At 41.1% G+C, this 22,134-nt stretch overlaps 1 protein-coding gene across 1 annotated transcript in view; it reads right to left on the bottom strand.

Annotated features, from left to right (window-relative positions):
* Positions 1-15,746: 15,746 nt before the first annotated feature.
* Positions 15,747-22,134, bottom strand: part of LOC145390411 (UDP-xylose and UDP-N-acetylglucosamine transporter-like) — a 38,422-nt gene continuing 32,034 nt past the window's right edge. Inside the window, exon 8 of the mRNA XM_080265344.1 lies at positions 15,747-16,005. Coding sequence (XP_080121470.1) covers positions 15,747-16,005 — 259 coding nt within the window. The remainder of the gene's footprint in view (positions 16,006-22,134) is intronic.

Here is a 22,134-nt window from a genome sequence, read left to right as displayed (position 1 = left end):
TCCAATGCTACATTGCCCCATGAGGAGCATAGAAGCCCGGGGCTGGGCAGTTGGTCCCGACATTTAAGGTGAGTGTGACCAGCCTCACTCTTTCTTGAGTGGCATTACATGAGCAGTCAACTTCAACCATACCTTGGATATGAACCTTCACTGGCTCAATCCGATTGGAGCGCAATAATTACCCATTAAACCATCAGGTGCCAAAATTTGGTTATGTGATTACCACCCAACGTAGTAAATGGTTTCCTGGTGTACAGGAAACCATTTGGCTTGTCACTCAGAGTCACCCACAGGCAGAAGGAAGAGGAAAGAATGAAGGAAAGGAAGACAGAAGAGGGAGTGTAAAGTCACCCATAGGCAGAAAGACAAGGAAAGAATGAAGGAAAAACAGACGAGGATGGAAGGAAAGAAGGATGGAGGAGAGGAAAGGGCAGACACCCAACAGCAGCACTACATTAAGTAAGTGGATGGTGAGTGCCCCCACCTCCCTTTCCCTTATACAAGGGAATAATTAAACCAGACTTCCAGTCCTTCGGGACTCTACCTTCCTCCCAGGCCAATCTGCTCAACTTCCACATCCATTCTACTACTGTCTCTCCCCCATGCTTCAGCATTTCACCACACACTCCATCAATTCCTGGGGCTTTCCCCATTTTGACTTTCTTCATTGCTTCCACAACTTCCATCCTATCCTACTGATTTCTTCTTGTCTTCTCACCTCCCTCCTTCTTCCAGCCATTCCCCAACCACTTATACTCGCATTACTTTCATTCTCTGTGTCCAAAAATTCCTTAAAGTGTTCTCTCCATCTGCTCACTTTTTCTCCCTTCTCCACTAGTAATCTACCATTTTTTTCTTTCACTCCCCTACTAAATTCATTTCCACCTTGTCTAACTCTCTTTACCTTTTTCCAGAACATTTTCTTACAGTCCCTCCACTTTACACTCTAATTCCTTCCAAATTCCTCATCCACTCTCTTCTTTCTCTTACTAATCTTTGCATCTCTCTCTTCCTTTCAACATATATCTATCTCTTCCTTCTCTCAACTTCTTCCATGCCCCTATTTCTCATCCATTCAGTTTATAATTTCTTCTTTTGTGCCACAGTCTGTCTCGCCTCTTCATTCCACCATGCTGTTCCTTGCACCCCCTTTCGTCTTCTCTTCACCCCACATGCCACCTCACATACTGCACATATTTCTTCTGTGAATATCTTGCACACACCTTCCACGTCCCCTATATGCTCCAACTCATATTTACCCAATCGTTCCTCCACTTCTCTCTCATATTCTGCCCTTTTCTCATCCTCTTGTAACTTTTCCACTCTCCTTGCATCTACTCCTTTCTGTCCTTCCCCTCTTCTGTTTCTCCATTTTACATGGACCTTAAGTAGCAAGAATAAAATGAATGCCTGGCGGACCTGACAACATGCAGGTCCAATACAAGGAACACAGAAAAATAGGGCCCATAACTGCAAACTATGCTTGCTCAAATTATATCATAATAAATTGATGAACAAAAATGAAATAATATTCTCAACAAACTTGAACAATACATAAGTACTAGAGAGATGTGTTAGCTTTAAGGCCCTAATATGGGGCTTCACTAAACTCTACAAGCACAAAGTGTGAGCTTCAGAGCCCCAGTATGGGGTTTTGCTAAAGTCAGTCAGGTCTGGGTGAAGCAGCTCACTACCAAAAAAACAATGAGTGACAGGTGAATACTATTCCTAGGGATGCCCCTGCATCTTTTTTAAAAAGCAAGACCAAATCAACATAAATTCACTGAAATGAAGTCTGACAAGATAACTACAGCTTATCAACATGATGAAGAGCTTATGATGGTAGGTACCATAGTAAACCAAAAATGCTCTAAAAGGAGTGAATGGATCCAGCTGCTGCATTATGATTTACTGACAACAGGCAAAGGTATACTTGGTGGTGACCATCATCCACTCATGATGTACCAGTCTGTTCCTTCATCATTACTTTTCTGTCTGCCTTCCTTCCAATTTCTCCCATCCTTCCTTTCTCATTTTATTATCATTCTTAACACTTCAGATGGCTCTACACTAAGTGACATGCCTAATGGTTTCCTGTAACCCAAGAAACTACAGTATATACAATGCTGGGTGGCACCCATAACCACACAATGGGGTGATGTGGAGTCTGCTTTGGTGGCCCTGTTAGATACAAATGTGGCATCCATCAGGAACCAACCTTTCACACTTTTCCCTAAACCTTGCTGTGGTGAGGCACATTGCCACACAGAAATATCAGTTCGTTGCATGGGACTGCCCTGTGGGTATGACTGCTTGCCTGTGGTTGATGGGTCTGCTTTGCCAGACAGAGCAGGGTTACTCAACAACTGACAGTAGGCATCAAATTCAGTGTCAAACTTTTGCAGAAGCCCAGTCATTATCAAGTAAGCTTTTTACAAAAAAAATTAAGATACAAAATGGAGAGAAGGCCATGTCCAAACACTGTGTGTTGGGTACCAAAGTGAGATCTAACTGTCACTAGAAACAGCAGTGATATGGAGCATAGCTGTTTCCAGTCCAGCCATACCCAGCGGACAATGTCTGGGGCATTCAACAAGGTATGCAATTAAGGATTATGGAAAGTTTTACGTAAGTATACAGAAGTGTGGATGAACAACTGCAGAATGCTACTTAGAGTTTCTATGATGGTAATGAAGCGGTGAGAGTTGGTGGATGTGTGAGTGGTTCAGTCTCGGCATTCAAAAAAGATTTCCCTGTGGCTTTTAAATAGATACAGTATACCCTACATGAATGGGGTTATAAGAGAGGATAAAGCTTGATCTGAGAAAAGACGGGTGAGGATTGTGATTATAGAGAGAAGTGGAATGTATTGGATATGATGAATGTTGCTGGTGAAATAGCATACAGGATTTTCCCAGACTGGTGCAGTTTTGTCAATATCTCATAGTAGGGTAGTTTGAAAATAAATGTTGGTGAGACTAAAGTAATGATTATTACATGAGGTGACAGTGTGATGTGCTGGAAAATGGGGAGACATGTTGGTGAATGAGTTTTTAAGCACCTCGGTGCATAACAGAAAAGAGACGTAAATGTGCAAAGGAAATGGAGAGCAAAGTGAAGCAGGGAGAATGGGTGGCTGGTTCTATGAGGGCCTGGGTATAAAGCAGAGATCAGCATATGAGGACTGCAGGAGGATTTCATAAAGGTTAGTGCCCACACTACCTATAACTGTGAGTATCAGGGGCAAGGGAGTTCCCCCCCCCCCCAACACTGGGCATAGGCTTCACAGCCTGACCCAAGGCCCAGTAGTCCTCCTGCATACCATACACCTCTACATGTCACCACTTCAGTGCTAACACCCACTCACCATATTGAATACATGCTAGGCTGTCTCATGCAGGACTGGTGTATTGGTATTAGCGGGGGTATTTTTACGACACGTCGCCGGGTCTTCTGGTAGATCAGTAAAGTCTGCTTTTTATTAAATTCAAATCCTTAAACTGTTCCCTGTCCCAGTGGGGGTTAGAACCTGGGTCCAGTAGGACTGCAGGCCACCTCTCTACCCATTGAGCCACTGCCTCTTCCGAAAGAAAGGAGGTGTACATGTGTGTGCATTTTAAAGGAGTTTACAGGAAAATAACACACTGTGAGAGATGTCATGCAAGGATGTCTGTTGATAACAGGATAAAATGGATGTCAACTTGGTGGTGACATGGGTATATGTCAAAAAGTTTGAGGGTTACTGAAACAAGATAGTCCATGAATGTAAAAGAATATGGTACATAGAAGAGAAGCAAGCTATGGTGAGTAAGCAGGCTAGGGAACTAACGGGATTGAAATGACTGGATGATGTACCGATATGAAAGGAAAAAAGGCATCAAAACATAATTACTCTCAAGCCTAGAATGTGGATCTATAGCAAAATATGAAAAACAGTATCTTTGCACATACTTGTAGTTAGGCTTGTATAGTTGTTAATGACTGGTGCATTTCACTGGGCATTCTGCTGACAGTTCTATTTTTGTAAATTTCTTCCTGGATTCTACCTCGACCAATCTTTAGCCAAGAAGATACGTTAGGGTGATGATTTAAAGTGCGTAAGTGGGAGGAAAGAAATTTACAAGAATGACGGCATAATGCTTGCAAACAAATATTCAAGAGAAACATGACTATAAACTGCATAAAGTTGACATGATAATGACGTCAGGAACTATTATTTTCTGATGAGTAACTAACAAAACCGGCCATTTTACCAGATGAAGCTATAACTGCCAAAAACGTCATACAATTAAATAAACAGACAAAACAAAAACAGAGAGATTCATACTCTTACCTTCTTCACCATTAGCAAAGAAATAAATCTCTGATTCCTGGCTTGAAGTCTCAGTCCTAAAATACACTGAGTTCATGGAGAGGCAAAAGCACCAAGATGAATGTGACTGTTCAATTTATACCGATTCCAGGAGTTGTTGCCTTTCTCAAGGATGAAACAAGCTTCTAGCATCAAACTGTTATGAACCAACTGCTATCCATTAACCAAAAACAAGGAACTTTACATTAATTCCCATAAGTATGATAAAACATTTTATTCAAATGGACATGGGTTCTTTCAGCTCTCAAATTTGTTCCACAGTACTAGTACCTGTACATCATTATATTATCAATATTACTATTTGGCATATCAGATACAGCCAGGATTCCAAGGGCTTGAATGATGAGTGAATAGAAGCGTGACCCATTGGACTGGGCAAACTTGGGCTGCCTGGACACTGCTAACCTGCCCTAGGGTGGGAAAGGTCTGGATGATGATGATGATGATGATGATGATTATGATGATGATGATGATGATTATTATTATTATTAGTCATCTGGACCTCCTTTCCCACCCTAGGGCAGGGTGAGGAGTAGCAATGTCCAGACAGTCCAATGGGCCACCCTCCCATTCACTCATCATTCAAGCCCCCGGAATCTTGGCTCCATTGGATATGCCAAAAACATTCACCACGTTCTGTAGCTTCATATAAACGTATCTGATTATTATTATTATTAGCCTGTATTATTATTATCAAAAGCTTCATGCTGTTTTTATGGGATAGAAGAAGATTATCAATTAACACTCATCTGCTTGACCACAAAACCTGATTGTACAAATATTCTTTGATGAGAATATCTGCTATATACACAGTTTAATACAGCAAGTACATTGAGGACTGGCAAATTGGATATTTATCTACAACCAATCCCTATTTTCAGGACACTACTTCAACTAACTGAGCAGTGTTAATATTTTCTCTTTCAAGTTACTCTTGAGCGCTGTTTAATTCAATAAATATAACTTTAATCTGAGGTATTTCTCACAGTGGCAACATAAATGACTACAAACCTGAGTGCTGCAGTACCAGGATGCATTTCCTCTTTCTTTATATACGTGTATACACAATTCTTGGTAACACTAACAGTGAAATTATTCTTGTACTTACATTTTGTATTATGTCTACCTAAAATGCTAAACACATATCCAAACATGATGGTCATGTCTCTGTTATAGCTACAGTAATTCCCAAGATGGTAAGGACTTCTGAACCATGACTTAGTCACATTAGCTTACCAGAATACAGTACTGTCTTAGGTATGACATTTTCCACATCCTACACACTTATGACAAACATAAATTGCATATAATAAAATGGTGCAATTTTTCACCCAAACTAATTTTAACAATCTGTGCTTCTTGTTTAATTTTAAACACTTTCAGGCCCACCGACAGGTACTCTGACGTGGCTACTACCAGATGAGTATATTCACTTCATGCGACCCATCAACATTTATTCTGCTCATACTCCATCCATGGAGGAACCATAGTTAGAGACTTCAGAAGTGCCAACTAATAATGCAAGTGCACTGTGCTGGAATGCAGGGCTAGTGCTCTTCGGTGTCACAGGAAGAGTGAGCTATCGTGCCTCCCACTCCTGTATCCACAAGGATTCACCTTACAGTTCAGCCAGCTGTATATCCTCCAGGAAGTGACTGCAAAGCATCCCTATGCTTCATATGGTAAACTGTACCATTACTCCCTCTAGCCATATTTTATGTGATTAAAATTTTCCGGGTTTCCCGTTTAATTATGCCAGTCAGACACGAGTTTGTCCTATCTGAGGGCACTTTTACATTGTGGGATTGTTTCTTCATCTGACTGCTGTAGCATATTATGGCTTGCTGCTTCCCAATCATAAATTTTACATGAAGTTTTAGGTAACTCCAGGTTTCTCTTCTAGGACAATTTTCAGCTTGGGGTAATCCAGTGGGCATACTTCAATAATTTTGCTGATAGGTTACCTGGATTTTTTTTTTTTTTTTCCCCACAATGCTGGGCCTGTTATGGTTTTTAAAAAGTTTTGCATGATTATCTGATGTCTATGTGTTGTATCAAATTTTACTCTTCAATGGGACATTGATGGAGAAGCTTTCTACCATCTGTCTATGTATTTTACCTGACTGTACTCTTCAGTCCTTGTTTGAAAGCATCCCGAGGAAGAGGTTTTCTGTCACCTATGACACCACCCAGGTCCACTGATTCTTGTACTGTAAATAAAATGCCCTGCAAGGCATGGTGACCTCTTGAGGAAGCTGATGTCTTGTTTGCTAATTCAAACTGAGTGTCACTTTCACTTTCCTTGTAGGATGCACAAGAGACATACTGTTGCCATGGTGTACCTGTGTCATCACCTCTTCATGTCCCTGTAAAAAAGTTATCTCTAGTGTGTTCCCTTAGCTGTTTCTCGCCATCATTTGGCTGCCCAGTCATCATAATGCAGGGAGCCGCTAGTACAGTACTTTTTTTTTCATATTCTGTACTTATTTGATGGCATTTTGAATCTTGAGTCTTGCAGACCATGAGGTGAATCTCTGATCTGCCTCTCCCCCCAACAAAATTAAATTTCACAAACTGTTCTGTCCCAGCCTAGTATATAGTACTTTCATGTCCTTTATAATGATTGCCAACACATCATCATGGTTGTCATCTACAGGTTAACTGAGGTAAAAGTTTAATTCTTAGAGGTCAGGGTGCTTCCCTTAACTGAATGAAAATCTTCTGGTTGAAGCCTGCCTAAAACCTTCTGGTTGTGGCCTGCATAGTCATTTAGTTAAAAAAAAAAAAAAAAAAAAAAAAAAAAAAGTGTCCAGATTTCTTTTTAAAAAGTTAACAACACTGCTGACTGGTAATTAAAAATGACTGATGTATGTGAAACAATGTCCTTATATGAAGGTTCACCTTTAAACATGATACTTTGTCAATATCATAAAAACCAGCAACTGGTAGTAACAGGATGGAAGCACTCACAGGATTACATTAATAAATAATTACACTCAAACCTCGATTTAAGAGACTAAATGGGGAATTAACTTGTCCCTTACTTGAAAATGTCCCTTATTGAAAATGTCCACTGTATTACCATATATAAAGACAATCATATTATGAAATGCAATGATTGTTTCACTTGTCTTATTTATATGATTATGAATAATACTTTACGGGTACTGTATAAAGAAACATATTAATGTGTATAACCTTGACATTACGTATCATTTTTGAATGGTCCTGTCCGTTTGCCAGGCAGAATATGGAGTCCCTTAAATCTGAAATCCCTTAAATGGAGGTCCCTTAAATCGAAGTGTGAGTGTATACACACAGATGCAAATACACACACTCTGGGAGATCAATAAATAAAACATTTCACATTTGCAAACAGGCAGCATCAATGGGATCCAGTCATAAAGAAGAAACACATCATGAAATTAACAATAAGTAAACTAGTACTATGACACTGATATGTTTGCCCCACACTTAAAGAATTATCCTTAGCTCATCTGCAGCTCACATTTCCAATACAGTATGAGCTGAAAATAGTCTTTCACAGCCAAATGTTTAATTCAAATGCTGTATTACTCTGCATGTGATCTAAAGTCCCCCACAATTATTGCTTATGTCACAGATTATATATCAACAACTCAACATTAAAACAGTTTTCAACTATTCCACTCATACTGCTGTAATATTTACAATCTTTTTACTCTTGTTCACGATTTGGAAAGATGGCATTACAAAGATGCAAGGGTCACCTTTACTCCCCTAATGATAATTTTTTACATCTGTTACCAGGGAAGTCTGTTCTGGTTTCCACTCCAGGATTCAGGCTCCCTACAAACAGACAGCCAAGCAACCACTGGGCAGCATTTAGGCAAAATTTTCAGCATCTTTCTCATAGCTTTAAACAAACTGTTGTAAGGCAGGAAAACAAAAACTGATTGGTGTAGTAAGACGTATAATAATGCAACACTCCCTGCTTAAATTTCGACTGTCTATTTGTTGCTTTCCTTGCAACAAGGAGATTTTGGTGAGGGAAGTAACTGTGCTTGTAACCATACATTTTTTATCTTGTGAAAGTATAATACCTTCCAAAGTCAGTGCTAACATAACCACCTCATAGTGTTAGCAATGTATATTTACCTCTTTCTAATGTGTTCTGTCCTCCCTTTTACAGAAATTAAGAATGGCTATAGTTTGGTCATCCCTCCTATAACCTATCTTTCCTGAGAGTGAATTTGATACAGCACAGTGTTAGTAAAGTATATCAACCTCTGTCTAGTGTGTCCTGTCCCTCCCTTTACAGAAATTAAGAATGGCTATTTCTCATCAAAGCTAAGATTCTGATGTCAAGTTTCCATAATTTAGCTCAAGCACTGGGCCACGATACACAGTATCACAAACTTGCCATCACAACTTCCAAAGTCTCCTTGTCTGCACTGAGGTGGGTTCATTCTTCTGTGAAGTATTCAGAGAGTCCAGCACTTCAATGAATATGCTGTACAACACAAGAAGTCAACTGCAAGTGAAGCTAAAGCCTTGTTATCTAACCTTTGCTACTGCAGAGAATTTGGATAATTTTGAGTATAGACAGTGTGTACTAACAACTGTGCACACAGTGCACTTTTATAAGGTCAACAAACCATCTGGCATGAGAATCAGAAAGATAATTACAGTGGTAATTGTGAGAACCTTGGAATCTTCCTGGTGTAATATGCAGACCAAAAATTTTAGTTTGGGAAAAAAAAAAAAAAAAAATGAATGAAAAAATGAACTTTACCACTTTACACCTATTCCATTAAGAAGGTCCAGTATTACTCTGCAAGGCTTAGGAAAAGACTACTGATAAACATGCCAGAGGTAATATCACTTGATAATATTTTCACTTAGAATGAGAGATGCTACATTAACGAATAGCATGTGCATGCTTTCTTGTTGTCGTTCAGCTTCTAATTCTGCTGGGAAAAATCTCATTAAAACTTTCAATGCCCATACCATTTTATCTATAACGTCTATCTATTTATACTACCCCTGCCCTGTCTTGCTTCACCACTGACCACCATCCCACACGTCCCTATCTGGCCACCTCATCTTTCCTCTGATCCACTCCCTTCCTGATATATTTTTTATGAGAACTCTTCCCCATGCCAATGCCATGCCTCAAAAAACACCCATCTTTCAATGAAAGTCTATTGCTTCTCCCACTGTCTCTCACCACCTACCACAATCCTGTCCACTCTCCTCTGCACACCACATCCAATTTTTGCTCCCTCACTAAACTCAATTTTTCAGTTACCACAGAACCAAAAATGGCCATTTAGCTTATGGCAACTGAGCCTGATTATCCATACATGATGTACACCTCATTATACTCATAGACTGCTAGATGGCAACTTATCACTTTATTTTTAAAACTTTTCTACACCACTGTACCAACTGGGCTGATTTTTGGCACTAACTTTTATGGGAATGACATGAGAGGATCTGTAATAACCAATTAAAAAATAAGTACTGCACTGTAAATAAATACAGTACATCCCCCTTGTACACGCCAATATGAGTGGCAGAGGACATCACGTACTAGGAATTCGCGTACAGTACTGTGAATACATAAACTTATGGGAAAAATTACATATGGGCAGCACCTCCCTTCATGGGCAACCCTTGAGACGCCATTCAAACCTAAGTATTGTACTATACAGGGAAACTATCTAAGACACATTACCTAAGATAAAGTAAACCTACAAGATCATGGCTTTACTAGGTAAATCATTGGTGGTAGGTGGTGGCGACCATCATCCACTCACTTGATGTAGTGCTGCCTACTTCTTCCTTAGCCTTTATCATTCTTTTTCTGTGCTGGCCCCCCTCTCTTCCTACCCATATTTCCTGTCATTTCTTATTGCTCTTCTTTCCTTTACAGGTGGCTTTACATTGAGTGACAAGCCAAATGGTTTCCTGTAAGCAAAGAAACCATTTACAACGCTGGGTGGTAACCATATAACCAACCCATATGTGCTTCCTATGTGTCAACAGGTGGGTTGGTGCAGGCTTAGTCCCCCTCCCTGTAAAACAAATAACTCAAAGTCAAATGGCCACCCCTTATGGGATTATGGCATCTGGCAATAGATAGATAGATAGACCTTTACCTGTTATCGCTTCTTAGGGGGACAATGTCGTGTACTCAGGGTAACCCTGGATTTGGGCCACTCTTCGCTGCCTGTCTCGCTTACGAGGAGTTCAATTTGCGTATTAATAAAAAATACACTAAAAAAACAAATAGGTCCTCACGTACAAGGGGGATCGCGTACTCGGAACTCGCGTACTGTGGGGATGTCCTGTACATAAATAAATAAATAAAATAAAATGGTAATCTACAAGACCATTACATCGAGATGACATGTTTTTTGCACACTCTAATTTAACTGATCTGCTGTGATATGAAGGGTACAGAAAGAATCTAAACAGAATGGCCTAAACTCAGACTGATTTTGCCAAGTCTGGACATGGACGAGAGGAACTAGAATGGAATCTAAATGGAAATGAATGAACTTGAACTTTCCTGAATGGACCTAATGCTGCATGAATGAATTGTGAATGGTCATGCATACCCTCTTAATGCCAATGACTTTTTTTCTTTCTGTTTATTCTTGCTACTTCCTGATGATTTCAATCAGCTCAAGAGAACCCTATGCCACTGTAGGGGTTACTGAAAACCTTATTGTTTGTCATGGTGCTTGAAGCTCTCTCATGTGACTTCAGAAATTGACTCATGTGGGAGATGTTGCATGCTGTTGACTTGGTAATGACTGCAAAGAAGAAAGGGAAGAAAAGAAAAGATTCAGGAAAAGTAGTGGGAATGGAGCACAAGGGTTTGAGAGTAAATACAGATGAAACAAAAGTGATAACATCTAGGACTGATAGCGATACTATCAAAGCAAAGGAAGTTTGGCCATGTGCAGTTTGTTACAAGAATGTGGGAAGAAACTCCCTCTTGTGCTCTGTTTGTGATAGGTGGGTGCATAAGAGATGTGGTGGTATTAAGAAAGCATAATAATGCCAATTTCATGTGCGATGTGTCGGAGAGAGCACGCAGAGACTGACAGACATGAAAGGATTGATCTTGCTGGGGAGTCTCTTGAGTGTGTGGAGGAGTTTTGTTATTTGGGGGATATGTTATGTGTTGGATGTGGGGCTGGAACTAGCTCTGTGACTAGGGTATGGAGTGGGTGGAGGAAATTCAGGAAGCTGCTGCAACACTGAGAGGGCTCTCAACTTGTGCTAAAGGATCTTTGTATGTAGCATGTGTTAGGAGTATGATGCTGCGCAGCGAAGGAAGAGGATATTCGTAGGCTGAAGTGTACAGAAATGACAATGGTTAGATGGATATGTAGTGCATCCCCAAATTCAAGGCTGGGGGGGGGGGGATAGGACTGTGACCGAAGAGTTGCGAGGAAGGGCAGAACTAGAATGAATTGGTGCTGTGATGAGGATGGGTAGAATGAGATGGTCTGGGTATTATAGGCAGATGGAGGACAACAACTGGGTGCAGACTGAGGGAAGTGGAACATCAGGGAAGGATTGCAAGAGGCATACTGAAAAAGATCTGGGATGAGGTTATACTGTACAGTGGGACCTCAGGTATATGGAACTGTACAGGGAGGTTGCCAGACACTATGCAGTGTGGAGAGCCATTAGGTGACCAAGTCTGAAGCATGCAGGCATGCTGGAGCCTATATAAATGATACAATATGGTATGATACTTGTACACCTTTTTTTTTTTTTTTTTTTTTTTTTTTTTTTTTTATGCGAGGAAGAAGGAACCAAAGGCCATGAGCCCGCAGTAACAGTTCCCTCCAAGAGAAAAACAAAATACAATAGAGAGCCAAATTCAAGATCCGATCATTTTGAGATGCCTGGACACACTGCGTTTGAAAGACTGGAGATCATAGGCAGGAGGAAATACAGACAGAGGGAGACAGTTCCAGAGCTGACCTGTTGCATGAATGAAAGACTGGGAGTAACGGTTAACTCTTGCATTAGACAGTTGGACAGAAAAGGGATGAGAGTTTGCTGCCAGACGGGTGCTACGCGCCCGTCGTAGAGGTGGAGGAATGCAAGCAGACAGTTCAGAGGAGCAGTGACCATTAAAGTAGCGATAGAAAAGAGATAAAGATGCAACAGTGCGACGAAGAGACAGAGGTTGAAGGGAGTCAGTAAGAGGAGGAGAGTTAATGAGACGAAAAGCCTTTGACTCCACCCTATTGAGAAGAGCTGTATGTGGGGAGCCTCCCCACACATGAGAGTTGTACTCCACACAGGGGCGGATAAAACCCCTGTATAGAGTCAACAATTGTGCAGGGGTAAAGAAAGAGCGGAGTCGGCTTAGCACACCCAATCTCTTGGAAGCAGATTTTACAAGAGATGTAATATGATCTTTCCAAGATAAGTCCCGAGTAAATGAAACCCCAAGCATGTTCAAGGATGATGCAGGATTAATCTGAATATTATTAAACATTAGTGGGTATACCTGTGGAAGATTTTGTCGGGTTGATAGGTGTAAGAACTGAGTCTTAGAAGCATTAAAGACAACCATATTATTTTTACCCCAGTCAGAGATATGAGCCAAGTCAGACATTAGGTGTGCCATAGCCTCATCCCTTGTTTCTTGAAGTAACTGTTGAGATGGGCGTTGCGGGAACCGAATGGAAAGGTGAAGGGTGGAGTCATCAGCGTATGAGTGGATAGGGTTAGATGTACAGCTTAGAAGATCATTGATGAATAAAAGGAAGAGAGTTGGTGATAGGACAGAGCCCTGAGGAACACCACTGTTGATAGATCTAGGAGAAGAACGATGGCCGTCTACGACAGCAGCTATAGAACGACCAGAAAGGAAGCTAGCGATGAAGGTACAGATAGAAGGATAGAAACCGTAGGAGGGCAGTTTGGAAATTAAAGATTTATGCCAGACTCGATCGAAAGCCTTTGAGATGTCAAGTGCAATGGCAAAGCTTTCGCCAAAGTCCCGAAAGGAGGATGACCAGGAGTCTGAAAGGTAGGTGAGAAGATCGCCAGTGGAGCGTCCCTGACGGAACCCATACTGACGATCGGAAAGAAGGTTGTGATAGGAAAGATGCCTTAATCTCTCGAGACTGAAAAGTTTACCCCACAGTGAATATAACTGTCTGGAAACAGCAAGAATAACATAAATGCATCATCAGAATGAAGGGGGCTAAGCTGAATGACCACAAACTGATGAACTGAATTTACCTGAATGGAAAAGTCTAAACCAAAAATGACATGAAGAGATGAATAAAACCACTGAATTTACCTGAATGGAAAAGACTGACCCAAAACTGATATGAAGGAGATGAATAAAACCAAACAGCCTTAAAGGGCCTATCTGGACTTGAATGGATCCAACCGAATTTGAATGAATCTAACTGGTCTTACCTGGCCTTGACGTGCCCTGACTAACAGAATGGATGTAAAAAACAGGACCAACAGGTCTATACCTGGCTTGGCACCCACACCCCTCAGTAATAACTGCCTTGACACCCCCACCATCCTGTAGCATCTGGCTTGACACTCCCACCTCCCTCTGTGTTATGTAGTTTTTTAATGGCCCCCTATGCCTCGTTCTGACAACTGAAGTATACGAGCTGACGTTTTTGTCAGCTGATGGTTATGCCACATAAACACAGTCACACACCTGTTGAATACCCTTGTTTTCATTCATATACATGTATCAATAGCAGATTAAAACTGTTACTATAATATTAAAGTTACGGAATGTATCTTAGGCAGGGACCAAGAAATGATAAAGAGTGAGGGCACGTCCACATGTGTGCTGTTGTGCTGGCAACATGTGAACAACACAATAACGAACAAGATGCAAACATACTGAGAACAGCAGCGTCCAGATCATGCTGCCAACATCATGATGAAGTCTCAGCTGCCTCGTATGGACACACTTATCCCATCACCTCTGCTGCCAGAATGTTTAAAGCTGCACTGTGACATGTTTGCATACATCAGTTCAAATACTCCTGCAAACATGTATCCAAACATGCTGCCAGCTGTGCTGTCAAAACATGTTCAAGTACACAAGTGGGGGTGGCCTGAGTTAACAGAAACCCTACAACCAAATACACTGATCCCTTGGTTATCAGACATAAATGATAATGAACATGGCTCATGATGATGGAACTGCAAGACAATGAATACAGAGAACCTATGGGATTTACCCTAATTGGTACAGTGCACTCCAAGTGCGAGCCCAAATTTTCTATTTACGAAAAAACAGACCCACCAAATCTATACATCCTGTTATGGCAAATACCAGAAACACACATGGGCATGGTTAAGTTAATAATGTGATGAAAAGGCACAATAAGGAAGAAATGCATATCACAAAGACATGAGAAGGGCTTGAGGTGGGAGGTTCTGAGGCTGAAAGAGGAGAGTTAGTGGTCTCAACCACCTGGGATTAATTCTTTGAGTAGGGCCCTATCTTTGAATCCTTCAAAGCCATCAGAAACTACACACACTGCATCATTACTGTCAGCAGAAACCAGGTCAGACATGTAATTACAACAATGTTTTTGAGTCAAAAAATACATCATAATGGTAGGAGTGCAGATTTTCATCTAGCAGTGATAACAGAAACTGCTATAACCATAGGGTCACTGTAGTGTTTCTTATTAAATGGGCTTCTTTAGCACATTTTCTTTGGTACAGTCATGTCTCTGAACAGTAAAACTGCATCACAGGGGGCAACAAATGACTATGATTAAATCCTGAACAAGAAAGTGCTCCTTGTGTTGCTTAAATCACACGTGCCATTAAACCCTTCACTCTGAAAATATAGTTTTCACTTTATTCAAGCTACCACTGGGTGATTTTATTCAACAATTTTGTTTAACCATTAGTTGCAAAGGAATTAACTATATTTCTAACCCCTCCAGTTCAAAAAAATCTTTCAAATGCTAAATAAAACCATCTACTTTAGCAAAATTTTTCCAAATCAACAGACATTCTGCTTTTACGTAACCCTTCTCGGCTAAACTACTCAACATTACACTACAATAATAAACAACTCTAATACAATATCAACTTTGCACTGTACATCACATTCCTACCCTACAGTAGGACACTAACAAATTGTGAAAGTGCTAATACGGCCATTATCAACAGTATTCCTTCTACTTTAACTGATGTTGAAATTAGTAGTGTACTGTACCTATTTATTTATAAATTTCAAACTTTAATATAAAAACTTCAATTACAGTGCATTCTGTTCCCTCAGCATTACTCAGTTAGCTCCCTACATTAATAAATTACCACAGTCTCAGTAGCAGTCTTCCTATTAAGCTTACCTTTAATTAGTTTTCTTGTCTTTAATTGTAACACTGCCACGGTCAGCAAATGCTTCCAATGTTTTGCCATAAACATCAGTAAACAAAAGTGTTCCAATAAAGACAAGTGCAGTACCCAGCCAATGGTAGGTAGTGAAGGGGTTGCGGAAGTACACGATGGAAAAGACAAGAGACAGGAATTTGCGGAGGGTGAGAACAAGTGTGACAGTCAAAGCGGTGCACTCGGAGGTCAGCCTGAACACCGACCCTACACACAGGTACCTGAGGGACAAAGGAGTTTGAGGTAGCATTTTTTATGACGTGTAGGGTTTCCCAGTACAGTATATATATATACTGGAGAGAGAGAGAGAGAGAGAGAGAGAGAGAGAGAGAGAGAGACAGACAGACAGACAGAGACAGATAGACAGACAGTCAGACAGAGATACTGTATATACACTGTACAAAGACTGACAGAGGAAATGCCTGGGTCTAAACAATTACTTTCAAGAGTGATCCCTGTGACTACAAAGGACTACTTATTATTATTATTCTGGGATACTGCCTGATGATTTCATTCAGCTTAGGAGTACCCAGTGGACCTCAAAGAAGTAAAACTTAGTGGAACTACATATTAACCATCTCAGGGCATGGGCGTCCCTCAGCTGAACACAAACATTTAGTAGTAGATGTTGTTGTGCCGTCTGGTAGTAGTAAGAAAAAACTTAAGTGTCTCAGCCTTCCTTAGGGATTAACTGAGATCCAATTTAATTTCGATGACTATGGGGTGTGTGGTGAAATGGGGTGATCCATGCATACATGGAAAACTCCCTTTCACAGTGTGAGTGGGGTGCTTCTTTCTGCTCAGTAAACTTCTAACTTCTTATGGGAAAATACTAACAATCCCTACCATGCACATAGTGGGATTACAGGCATGAGGAGGTCAGGATGCTTTGGTACCAAATCACCAGAAGCCCTTGCACTCAAGTGAGAAAGAAAACTGCAGTACTGGGTAATGCTTTTCATTTCATTTCATTACCAATTCACCAGAAGCCTTGTACCCAAGGGAGAAAAGAAAAATGAAGTACTGGGTAATGCTTTCAATAATGTGTGTGTGTGTGTGTGTGTGTGTGTGTGTGTGTGTGTGTGTGTGTGTGTGTGTGTGTGTGTGTGTGTGTGTGTGTGTGTGTGTGTGTGTGTGTGTGTGTGTGTGTGTGTACAACTGTTAGTTATCATACAAGAATAAGACACCCAAGCATTCTACTGCATAAGAATTATGCTGTTGTTGCAACTCCAGACTCATTTTAATGTGAAATCATTGAACCATCAAAAATCAGCCACTTCAACCAGCTGCGCCCACAGAGCTTCTGTCAAGGATATGTTGATGGATTGTCAGCACTGTTACAGTGTGGTACATGAGGTGAGTAAATGTGCTGTGGTGTGGCAAGCTGCATTCAAGTAACGGCACAGTGGATTACTTGAGTTAATTTTGTGTTGGTAGTGAATCAGGAAAAAAAAGAGTTTGTGTATGCATTAGTGGAAAATAATGTGAGGTGAAGAAAGAGGGAGCTTAATAAGCCATCGTGTGTATTGCTGGAAGGTTATTCAGTTCTCTTGTTTTTTTGTGTGATACGGATGATGTAACATAGTTACATGGATGGAATGGGTCCTGAGACGAAGCAACAAATTATGTGCTGTGCCTCTCACATTCACATGACTCGTGACTGAAAGTGCTTTTGTTTCTTCGTGCAAACAATCTGTACTTGTGGTTTTTGTGGAACCAATTATTATTAGAGATTTATTTTTGTCTCAAAGCTTTTCCATACTTATGGCTGTTAAGGTAGTGCACTTTAATTAACATACTGTACAATACAGTAGTTATCTATTTATAAGGTTTTTTTTTTTTTTTATTAAGCCCAGTGCAGTACATTACAATAATATTACATTCCACTGCTGCCTATAAAGCTGATTTACCAATATGCCATGGTTCTGAAGAAAGATGGGTGCATGTGGTGGCACCAAAATAGATGGAAGGCTCAACTGCTTGCTTGTACAAACATCCCTCAACATTCTCCATAACCCCCAAAAGGAATATGGTGGACTGCAGGAGAAATGAAACTTACCTGCAGTCCACTGGGTTCATACTTCACATGAACCTGGAGCTACAACAAAAACTACTGCTGTTGCTACTACTCTATTACTATTACCAATTTACCCCAATTTAAAGTATCGGCTGTATGAAGGGGGTTGCGTTACTCTGGAACACATTCACGATATATAACATGGATTCATTATAGAGTACACAACTAGTGAAACATGACCTGCAGTGTAGTATGCCAAAGTTCATAAACCAGGTGCTTCATAAAGCAAAGCATTATGGGAGTCTCCATACTTTTTTTGCAGACTGTACCCTCTCTCAAAGATAATCCTTTGTCAGAGTTCTCCTTCAGCTTAATACAATAATCCATCATTAACCTGAATAATCTGCTTTAATGTTCACTGCAGTAGATCTGTAATAATACAAAAGAATTACCATTAAGGTACAGTTCTAACAATTACAGTAGTCAGTAAACAAGGATGTTCATCAAACAGTACAGGTACTGTTAGTAAATAAGGATGTCCATTACACAGTACTATCATTACACATGGATGTCCATTACACAACACTGTCATCAGATAAGGATGTTCATTACACAGTACTATCACTACATAAAGATGTCCATTACACAGTACTATCACTACATAAGGATGTCCATTACACAGTACTATCATTAGGTAAGGATGTCCATTACATTTCCCACAGATGTTGTGTGCTAATGATTTGGTGTTGATTGCAGGAATCACGGGGAAGTGGGGGACACATTTGGGAGGTGGAGAGGCAGTATGGGGAACAAGGGCTTGAGAACAAATGTGGATGAAACAGAGGTGATGGTATCTGGGGTTGGTGGCAGTACTGTCAAAGGTGAGGGGAAAGTGGCTATGTGCAGTTTGCCACAAGGGCATGGGAAGTAATTCCATCTTGTGCAGTGTTTGTGATAAGTGGGTGCATAAGAGATGTAGTGATACTAGAGGTAGACTGCGAGATAATGCTGATTTTATGTCTGTGGTGTGCTGTGGAAAGCATGTGGAGGTTGTCAGGCATGATGGGATTTATTTTACTGGTGAGTCTCTTGAGTTTGTGGAAGAGTTTTATTGCTTGGGAGATATGTTACGTGCTGGAGGTAGGCCTGGAGCTAGAGCTGTAGCTGAAGTGAGGAGTGGCTGGAAGAAGTTCAGGGCTATTGCCTTTCCTGACACTGAAAGGGCTCTCTCTCCGTGCTATGGAGATCTTTGTATGTGACATAAGGCCATGTGGAGAGAGGATGACGGGAGAGAGAGTAACACAGAGAGTGTATGTGGGTGATGTGAAGCGGGGAAGAGGGATGGGGAGGCCAAGGAAGAGATGAAGGGATGGAGTGGAGAAGCATATGAGTGAGGGGAGTGTAAACTGGGCAGAAGGGCAGTGAAACAGCAGGGGAGAGGGGAACATGGAGGCGATTTGTTTGTAGCCACCCCTTATGGGATTAGGGCATCTGGCTATAGATAGATAGATGTGTTAGTAGTGTGGTGCCGCATGGTAGTGAGACCTGGGCAGTTGGGGAGACGGATATTCAATGGTTCAAACATACAGAAATGACAATGATTAGGCAGATGTGCAGTGCGTCCTTCAATGTGAGGTTGGGGGGAGGGGGGGCGGGACAATAAGGTTTGCAATGGAAGTGTAAAGAGGAAGGATGGGACTGAAGTGTGTTAGTGTTGTGTTGAGGAGAGGTGGATTGAGATGGATGACAGTTGGGTGCAGAAAATGAGAAGTGTAAATGTTGGGGGTGGGGTTGAGGAGGGGAGGACCGAAGGAGACCTAGGACGAGGTTACCAAATGTGACCAGGGATAAGGGACCTAATGGGGAGGCAGCAAGAGATCGAGCAGCATGAAGAGTTGCCATTAGGTGGCCAAGGCCAACGTATGCAAGCATGTTGAAGTGTTAATAATCAAAATGATTACACAATACTATCATTAATATGAATGTCCATTACAGAGTTATTGTTGCAGCTGTGTAGCCCCAGTCTGTCTGATCAATCAGACCCATCAACTGCAGGCAAGAAATTGCCCCTGCAGGGTTGTTCCATGCAGTGACCCAATGTTCCCTTGCAGCAGACAACATCTTGCCACAGCAAGGTGTGGGGACTGCTGGGGAGGTATAGTCCCTGGACGTAAGTTGTAACTGCAACTCCCCACCCACTTAACATATGCACCATAGTAGTCTTCACATCACTGTTCTTTGGTTATATGGTTACCACCCAGCACTGTAAATAGTTTCCTGAGTTTAAGGAAACTGTTTGGCTTGTCACTCAGTGTAGAATCACCTGATGTGGAAAGAAGAGTAAAAATAAGTAACAGGAGAGATGAATGAAACAGGAAGAAAGAAAGGCAAACAGAAAAGGAATGATTGACATGAAGGAAGAAGTAGCCAGCACTACAGCAAGTGAGTGGATGATAGGCTCTCATACCTACCACAACCTTCACGGAGTGTTCATCCATTCATCCATCATCGAATCCTATGTTGCCCCAAGAGAAGCGTTGGAGCCTAGGGCTAAGCAAGTTGGTCCTGACATTTAAGATGAGAGTGACCAGCCTTACTCATCCCTGAGTGGCATTAGGTGAGCAATAAACCCCAACCACACCTTAGATATAAGCCTACACAGGCTCAATCTGATTGGAGCACCTTAATTACCCACTAAACCACCAGGTGCTGTAATCTGGTTATATGGTTACCACCTAGCATTGTAAATTGTTTCCTGGTGTACAGGAAACCATCTGGCTTGTCACTCAGTGTAGAGTCATCCATAAGCAGAGGGAAGGGAAATGAAAGAAAGAAAGACAGAAGAGGGAGTGTAGTCACCAGCATGCAGTAGATGGAAGATAGAATGATGGGAAGAAAGACAGAAGAGGATGGAAGGAACAGAAGAAAGGGCAGACACATGAAAGCAGCACTACACCGAGTGAATGAATTAATAATAAATATGATGTTCATTATGCAGCTGTCAAATAAGGATGTCCAATGCACTGCATTGTTAGTAAATAAGGATGTCCCATACACAATTATCAATAATAAGAATGTCCATTACAAAACACTGCTGTTGTTGCTGATCAACCTCAGTCCATCTGGCCAAGCAGACCCATCAACCACAGGCAAAAAACCACCCCGCCCCCCAGGACCATCCCGTGCAGTAAATATTTTCCCTTGTGGATGACAGAGCATCACCTTAGATTTGGTTCCTGGGTGGATGCTGAATTTGCATCTCGCTACCTGGCTAACTGGGGCAATATCGTTGGCTCCATTTCATCCCCTGATCTGGTAACATGGTTACTACCCAGGGCTGTAAATGGTTTTTTGGGTTACAGATAACCATTAAGCTTGTCATGCAGTGTAGAGCCACCTGAAATGAATAACAGAGTAATACAAAGCGACAGGAAGGAGAGGGAGAAGTAGGAAGAGAGGAGGAATGACACAGAGGCAGAACGATGAAGAAAAGGGGAAAGCAAGAAGAGAGGTGGACAGATACAGAAACAGAATGCTAAAGTTGAAGAAAGAAGTAGGTGAACTACACTACATCAAAAGAGTGGATGATGGTTGCCAGCACCTACCATCCACCATTACACAGTTATTAATAATAAGGATGTCCATTACACTGTACTGTCAGCAAATATGGAAGTCCATTACAGAGCTTTCAGTAATAATGATATCCATTATAAAGTGCTGTCAGTCAGTGTCCACTGTACAATGTTGTCAGTAAAGAACATCAATTATAAAGTAGATTCTCAGTAAATAGGTGTCCATTACACAATACAGTTAGTAAATAAGAATGTCTATTACACAACACTGTCGATAAATAAGGATGTCCATCACACAATACTGCCGATATATAAAATACCTATTACAAAGCGCAAATACTTCAAGCACTACAATAACTGAAGGGAATGCAAGACAGATCTCTGGTGCACACTCACCTCTAATGTTTGCTTCTCGCTCTCTACTTCACTCACACTCACTCATTACCCAGTCTATAACCTAACTGCACTCCCCAGTTTTCACTCTCCCTAATCGTACTTTCCCACAGCCTCTTAGTAACATTCATTACGTAGTCTAGCAACTTCAGACCACATTCTAGTGCATCTCCCTTCCCATTACAAATATTTACAATAACACTCTTCAGTCAGTCATGAGGCACCAAGCCCTCTCACATATGTTAAATAATATTAGATTGGGGTTAAACGACGGGGTATGCAATCATGACTGCCTATTTGCTTATAGTGTGAAGCCAATATCCACTCAAAATCAGAGGTCTGGATGTAAAAATATAGCAAATAGTAAC

This window comes from Coenobita brevimanus, chromosome 14 (genome assembly GCF_032717465.1).
Source record: "Coenobita brevimanus isolate Jiangsu-jjx chromosome 14, ASM3271746v2, whole genome shotgun sequence".
In the NCBI taxonomy this organism is placed as follows: domain Eukaryota; kingdom Metazoa; phylum Arthropoda; class Malacostraca; order Decapoda; family Coenobitidae; genus Coenobita; species Coenobita brevimanus.
This window is presented reverse-complemented; position numbering and strand designations above follow the sequence as displayed.